Here is a 7855-nt window from a genome sequence, read left to right on the forward strand (position 1 = left end):
CCTCAACCTGCTGGGCTCCGGGTATCCTTCCGCCTCAGCCTTCCAAGTAGCTGGAACTACAGGTGCGCGATACCACACCCGGCTCATTTTGATTTATTGTAGAGATGAGGTCTCGCCAAGTTGCCCAGGCGGGTCTTGAACCTGCGGGCTCAGGCAATCCACTCACCTCAGCCTCCTAAAGTGCTGGGAATACAGGCATAAGCCACCATGCCTGGCCCCTCTTTTGTCCCTGGTATTACTTGTAAGCTGGGCATTAAATCTGAATGCTTGATGTCTGCCTGTCAAATGAGGTACTTCATTTAAAGTTGCATCTGGTTGACCCTTTCATGATGTTGGGTCACTGGATTAGAATGATGACATACTTGTATCCTTGTATTGAATTAGCAATACTTTATCTTGTTACTGTTTAAATGTTTATCTATGATGTTTTATACCAGTTGACAATCTTTGCTTGAAACACTTTTTTTAAATTTGGGTTTGCCAAATGTCTTGAGTTTTTTTTTTTGAGATATATGTATCTCGACAACCTCGACCTGCTGGGCTCACGTGATCCTTCCACCTCAGCCTTTCAAGTAGCTGGGACCATAGGCTAATTTTTGACTTATTGTAGAGATAAGGTCTCGCCAAGTTGCCCAGGCGGGTCTCCAACCCGCGGGCTCAGGCAATCTACTCATCTCAGCCTCCCAAAGGCGGGGGATAACAGGCTGAGCCACTGATCCCGGCCTAATGGTCTCTTAATAATTGGTAGTAGCTGCTGATTATTGTATGCCTGCTGGGTTCTGAAAAACAGGTATTTGTTATCTCTAAACTTAGTACCATTGAATACCAGTTAATACTGCAGATTAGTACATGGGCTCAGAGGGGATAAGTACTTTCAGGTTAAAGGTCATTCCTCAAAATTAGAAGAAGTAGGATTTCTATTCAGACTCCCCCACTGTCCCACTTTTGTTAGTGTGCTTAGAACATAATGGTTTAGGAGGTGACTCAGGTGGTGAGACTATGGCAGCGCTGGGTGTGGTGGCGTGTGCCTCGATTCTCAGGTACTCGGTTCTCAGGTACCCGAGGCTGAGGCGGGAGGATCCATTGATACAGGCACTCAAGCATGCTGTGAGCAGTGATCACACCACAGCACTCAGGTCTGGGCAACCGAGACTGACCCTGTCTTTATAACATGCTTTTTTCTTTTTTTTTGAGTAGAAGTCTCACTCTGTCGCCCAGGCTGGAGTGCAGTGGTCCACTCACGGCCACCATAGCCTCGGCCCGCTGGGCTCAGGCGATCCTTCCCCCTCAGCCTTCCACGTAGCTGGAACCACAGGCATGTGCCACCACGCCCGGCTAATTTTTATTTATTTTAGAAATGAAGTCTCACCAAGCTACCCAGGGTGGTCTTGTACCCCTGGTGTCAGGCAGTCTTCTTGCCTTGGCCTCGCAAAGCACTGGTATTACAGGCGTGAGTCACTGTGCCCGGTTTTATTTTAAAAAAAAAAAAAAAAAAAGGCTATAGCATAATGAAATTGGAACCACATTGTACTGAGAAAGTGAGCCATTGTCTTTTATTCGATGGTAACATTTTGTGATTCACAAACAGGAAATAAAAATGATGATGAATCTGTTTTGTTTATGGAGGTGCTGAATTATTCTTAGCAGATTATATGTTCTAATGCTTATTTATTATTTAGTTTTTTTAATTAATCAATATTTTTTATTATGATTTTGTGGGGTACAGTTAAGGGTTAGGTGTACAATTACGTTTCATTCAGGCACCCTGTTGATAAGAGGTGTTTCCCCATCCCCAGACAGATATTTGCGACTGTTAATCCCATCCCCCTCCCCCCCCTTATTTATTTTTTTGAGTTGGAGTCTCTGTCACCCAGCCTGGAGTGCAGTGGCACACTCACCTCCACAGCAGCCTTAACCTGCTGGGCTCAGGTGATCCTTCCGCCTCAGCCTTCTGAGTAGCTGGAATTACACCACTATGCCCAACTAAATTTTTGATTTATTGTAGAGATGAGTTCTCGCCAAGTTGACCAGGCTGGTCTCGAACCCATGAGCTCAGTCAGTCCTCTCACCTCAGCCTCCCAATGTCCTGGGTTTTTAGGCATGAGCCACAGGCCAGACCTCTGATGCTTTTTTTTTTTTTTTTTTTTGAGTTGGAGTCTCACTCTGTCGCCCAGACTGGAGTGCAGTGGCCGCTTCCGGCCACCGCAGCCTCGACCTGCTGGGCTCCAGCGATCCTTCCGCCTCAGCCTTCCAAGTAACCAGAATTACAGGCATGAACTACCACGCCCAGCTGATTTTTTGATTTATTGTAGAGATGAGGTCTCGCTGCCCAGGCGGGTCTCGAACCCGCGGGCTCAGGCAATCCACTCACCTCAGCCTCCCAAAGGCGCGGGATTACAGGCTGAGCCACCGAGCCCGGCCTCTGATGCTTTTGATAGCAGTTGCTGATAACACTTGAAATAAAGTGAGGCTAACTTAGGTGACACTGGGTAGCTTTTCAGAGTGGGTTGCTTCCAGTGACTATCATGGGTGTGTTTGTGGTCTGGGATCTGATCTTTACAGGCCACCTTTGATTCCTTGTTCAAGTGAGTAAGTGTATTTTAGGGAAGAGGAGTGTGTGCTCAGTTGGTTTTATTTCTGGAAGAGATTAGGCTCTGTTTAGTTAACACATTTTAGACACAAGTGACAGGCAGAACCACATCGGTCATTTACTTGTTGTACTGCTATCCACAGGACAGGTCTTCTCAGGACAGATTAGGGAGGGAACAGGCTATTGGTTGTTCTCCATTTCACTGGTATTTCTTCCTAATAGTTTCAGGCTGTCCTTTCCTGGGGAGTCCTGCAGACACTGACATTATTCTCAGCTCTCTCGACCATCTAATTTGTATTTACCATTGATATTTTTGTGTATGTCACACTGGCTAGTGATCTCCATCCTGGTGATACAGGATTAATTTTGCATATTACATGTGGAGTGGATTTTTTGTTTCCTTTTTCCGAGGTGGGGTCTCATGTCACCCAGGCAGCAGTGCAGTGGCCGATCATGGCTCACTGCAGCCTCATCCTTCTGGGCTCAGGCAATCCTGGCACCTCAGCGTTCTGAGTAGCAGGGACTACAAGTGTGCGCCACCATGCCTGGCTAATTGCTTGTACAGATGAGGTCTTGCTATGTTACCCTGGCTTGTCTCTAACTCCTGAACTCATGTGGTCCTCCTGTCTCCGCCTCCCAAAGTGTGGGGGTTACTGGTGTGAGCCACTGCTCCTGGCCCCTTACTACTCTTTCGTTAAACATTTCCTTTGAGCCGGGCTCGGTGGCTCAGCCTGTAATCCCTTTGGGAGGCTGAGGTGAGTGGACTGCCTGAGCCCGTGGGTTCGAGACCCGCCTGGGCAACTTGGCGAGACCTCATCTCTACAATAAATCAAAAACTCAGCCGGGTATGGTAGTGCGTGCCTGTAGTTCTAGCTACTCGGGTGGCTGAGGCAGAAGGATCGCTGGAGCCCAGCAGGTCGAGGCTGCAGTGGCCAAGAGTGGGCCACTGCACTCCAGTCTGGGTGACAGAGTGAGACTCCAACTCAAAAAAAAAAAAAAAAAAAGAAGTGCATAGTATCATTTACTTGCTCTACTAGTTTTTTTCTCCTCCGATTCTCACTTTATTGCCATTAAGTCTTGTTTCTATTAGACTACATACTTATCAAGATGTTCTAATTTATTAGTGGCTAGTGGAATAGAAATCTTTTAGACTGTACAAATGGCTTTAACTCTTTTTTTAATTCTAGTAATTTTTTACCTATGTTTCCCACCTCTATAAATGTGTCACTTATCCACCTTATTCTTCCAAAATTAACTTATAGGAGTAAGCCAAGTCAAAAGGAAAAAAAAATTTTTTTTTGAGTTGGAATCTCACTGTTGCCCAGGCTGGAGTGCAGTGGCACGCTCACAGCCACCACAGCCTCCACCTGCTGGGTACTCAGGCGATCCTTCCACTTCAGCCAAGTAGATGGAATTACAGGCATGCGCCACCAAGCCCAGCTAATTTTTTTATTTATCGCAGAGATGAGGTCTCGCCAAGTTGCCCATAGGTTCGTTCAGGCAATCCTCTCACCTTGGCCTCCCAAAGTGCTGGGATTACAGGCGTGAACCACCACTCGGCCAAGGAAAAACAATTTGGGCAACATATAGCGAGACCATGTCTCTTTTTATTAAATAAATAAAAATTAAAAGTTAGCTAGGCGGGCTGACATGCACCTATATAGTCCATCTCAAGTACTCAGGAGGCTGACACACGGGAAGACTACCCGAGCCCAGGAGGTCAAGGCTGTAGTGAGTCAAGAATCACACCACTGCACTCCAGCCTGGGTGGCAGAGCAAGAAAGAACGGCAAAGGAAATGTTTTTGATTTTTTTTTCAGTTGGAGTCTCACTCTATCACCCAGGCTGGAGTGCAGTGGCACGTTCATGGCCACCGCAGCCTCAACCTGCTGGGCTCAGGTGATCCTTCCGTCTCAGCCTTCCAGGTAGCTGGGAACTACAGGTGTGTATCACCATGCCTGTCTAATTTTTTGATTTATTGTAGACATGCGGTTTCACCACATTGCCCAGGCTGGTCTCAAACCCCTGGGCTCAGGCAGTCCTATTGTTTCTACCTCCCAAAGTGCTGGGATTATATGCCTGAGCTACTGCGCTCGATGATATTATGAACTTTTATTTATTTTTGTTTATTTATTTTATTTTTTATTTTTTGAGTTGGAGTCTCACTCTGTCACCCAGACTAGAGTGCAGTGGCACACTCCTGGCCACCACAGCCTCAACCTGCTGGGCTCCGGCCATCCTTCCACCTCAGCCTTCCAAGTAGCTGGAACTACAGGCACACGCTACCATGCCCAGCTAATTTTTTGATTTATTGTAGAGATGAGGTCTCGCCAAGTTGCCCAGGTGGGTCTTGAACCCGCGGGCTCAGGCAGTCCACTCACATCAGCCTCCCAAACGTGTGATTACAGGCTGAGCCACGAGCCTGGTTGATATTATGAACTTTTAAACAGAGAATTCTGACATTCTTTTTTTCTGACTGTTTCTTAGATAGAGATTTGTACCTTGGTTGTATCTCATTCATTAGAGTTTATCAAGTGGTGGCAATTTAATTATAATTATTTTATTCATGTAAGTATGAGGAAAAGAGGGTAAACTCCATTGGCTATTTTTGTGCTCAGAGATGGGGTTTATATTACAGAATATAAGATCAGTGTTTGAATCTTACCTTTTATTTACCCATACTTAAAGTTACTAATTGGTTCTAAAAGCGAGCAGTTCTAGCCAATGCATATTGAGTTCTTGTTCTCTGCTCCATGCAGGTGATTTGCATGGATTAGGTAATTGATAGCTAATTCACAGGTAATTAATGTTGCCTTAGGAGAAGGCGCTCCAGAGAGCTTTCACTCTCTTGCTCAACGTCTGAGAATCAGTGAGTTGCTGAGCCCATTTTATCTCCTGGAGACACTAACTATAGAAGAAGCCCTGAGGTTGCCTCTCCATTCTCTGTCTGTGTATGTTAAGCAAATGGTTGTCTCCATTTGAATAATTCACTGGAGAGGACAGTGCAGAGCTCAGGACAGAGTGAGGTAGCTTGTTGGAGAAACCTCTTTATTTATGGATCTTTTAGTGGACTCACATGGAAAAGAATTCTCCGGCTTGTTTCATATCCAATTTAACATACCTGGATAAATGTTTGGCTTGTGTTTGTTTGACTACCAGACATTTTCTAATCATGTAAAACTTAACATCTGCATGGTTTTGCTTAATGTCTGAGTTTTGGTTGATGAAAAATTTCAGCAAAATTTTGTATGCATTTGAGAATGTTTGAGAGATTAATTTTCATAAATGTCAATTTCCATTTTTCTACTATGCATTCCATTGGACCAGTGGGGTATGGATACCATTTGGTAATATTTACTAGAGTGTGATCTAGATGGGTATGTATTCAGGTAGAATGTATTATTCTTATGCTTCTAACTTGGGGGTGGGGGTGGTTCTGGTTTTGTATGTTCTTGATTGTGACTTTGCTGCTTTTACATGCCATATCTATTTGTATGCCACTTCTTATTTACTAAGTTTCTTTGCCCATTTTATAGAAAAGGGGGAAAATTCAATAAAAGTTTTCTGGATAATTACCCTGACCTGTATTTGGCTTTACAATTGTAACTTGGGCAGTGGAAAAGTTTGCTGAGTGAAACTTTACTTAGCTCTTGCCATGACGAGAGGGTTACATTTCGAGAAAAAGCCTTTGCTCCCTGTTTCCTCAGGCTAAAGCTGAATTTTAAAACTTTTGAGCCTTGGATCTGGGAGTATAGCCTGGAGTGAAGGATCTTTCTTTCTTTTTTTCCCCACGCTCAGGGTCACCACAGCCTTGACCCGCTGGGCTCAGGTGATCCTTCTACCTCAGCCTTCTGGGTAGCTGGGACAACAGGATGCGCCACCACGTCCGGCTGATTTTTTTTTTTGATTTATTGTAGAGATGAAGTCTCACCAAGTTGTCCAGGCTGGTCTTGAACCCCTGGGCTGAGGCAGTCCTCTCACCTCGGCCTCCCAAAGAGCTGGGATTACAGATGAGAGCCACTGCACCTGGCTGGAGTGAAAGAGCTTTCTCAAGATTTACCTTAAAAAAAGTCTGAAAGGGGGAAGGCATGCAAATTTTATTTTCTACAGGATATCTGTTTTAACTAAACAATTTTTAAATGGATTATTTTCTGTGAATGACTTTGCCCCAAAATTAACATAGAAAGCCCAACTGAACTTTGCCAGTACTTGTGTATGTCTTGATGAATCTCTTCTTTTAAAAAATACTTTTAATTTTTACTTTTATTTTGGGCTTCTTATTGTTCACCTTGGTCTGTTCTTTAATAATGCCTGGGAGCTCTGTTTTTTTTTTTGAGTTGGAGCCTCACTCGGTCGCCCAGACTGGAGTGCAGCGGCCGCTCCCGGCCCCCGCAGCCTCGCCTGCTGGGCTGCGGCCATCCTTCCCCTTCCGCCTCAGCCTTCCGGCCATCCTTCCCCTTCCGCCTCAGCCTTCCGAGTAGCCGGAATTACAGGCATGCGCGACCACGCCCGGCTGATTTTTTTTTTTATTGTAGAGATGAGGTCTCGCTGCCCAGGCGGGTCTCGAACCCACAGGTTCAGGCTATCCACTCACCTCAGCCTCCCAAAGGCGCGGGATGACAGGCTGAGCCACCGAGCCCGGCTGCCTGGGAGCTGGGACTTGAACTTTTTTGAAGATAGTTGTTGACTGAGGCGCTCATTCCTCTGCTTAGTTTGCGAGTCCTGCTCAAGGCTTGGAGGAAAGTCATACAAATAAATACGGTGAATGTAAGGTGCATGATGCCGTCTTTTCAGTGACTAGTCCGTGTGGGCATTGTACATACGCAGTTCCCTGCGAGCGTGGCTTGGTCTTGAGTCCTGCCTTAACCCCTGTCTTCTCTGCCCCCTCAGGTGAGAAGCCATTTAAGTGTGATCAGTGCAGTTACGTGGCCTCGAACCAGCACGAGGTCACGCGCCACGCGAGGCAGGTGCACAACGGGCCGAAACCCCTGAACTGCCCACACTGCGACTACAAGACGGCGGACAGAAGCAACTTCAAGAAGCACGTGGAGCTCCACGTGAACCCCCGGCAGTTCAACTGCCCGGTGTGCGACTACGCGGCCTCCAAGAAGTGCAATCTGCAGTATCACTTCAAGTCCAAGCACCCCACGTGTCCCAGCAAGACCATGGACGTCTCGAAGGTGAAGCTGAAGAAAGCCAAGAAGCGCGAGGCCGGCGGGCCCGAGGGCGGCGCGGCCGAGGACAGGGCGGACGCGGGGCCGGCGAA

At 46.4% G+C, this 7855-nt stretch overlaps 1 protein-coding gene across 1 annotated transcript in view; it reads left to right on the forward strand.

The window, feature by feature from the left end:
- REST (RE1 silencing transcription factor) overlaps positions 1 to 7855 on the forward strand; it is a 17126-nt gene that overhangs the window by 7333 nt on the left and 1938 nt on the right. The window contains exon 3 of the mRNA XM_021714944.1: positions 7480 to 7850. Within this exon, the coding sequence (XP_021570619.1) occupies positions 7480 to 7850 (371 nt within the window). The remainder of the gene's footprint in view (positions 1 to 7479; positions 7851 to 7855) is intronic.

Source organism: Carlito syrichta, unplaced genomic scaffold, assembly GCF_000164805.1.
Source record: "Carlito syrichta isolate Samal-C Ts95f unplaced genomic scaffold, Tarsius_syrichta-2.0.1 Scaffold305883, whole genome shotgun sequence".
NCBI classification, from domain to species: Eukaryota; Metazoa; Chordata; class Mammalia; order Primates; family Tarsiidae; genus Carlito; species Carlito syrichta.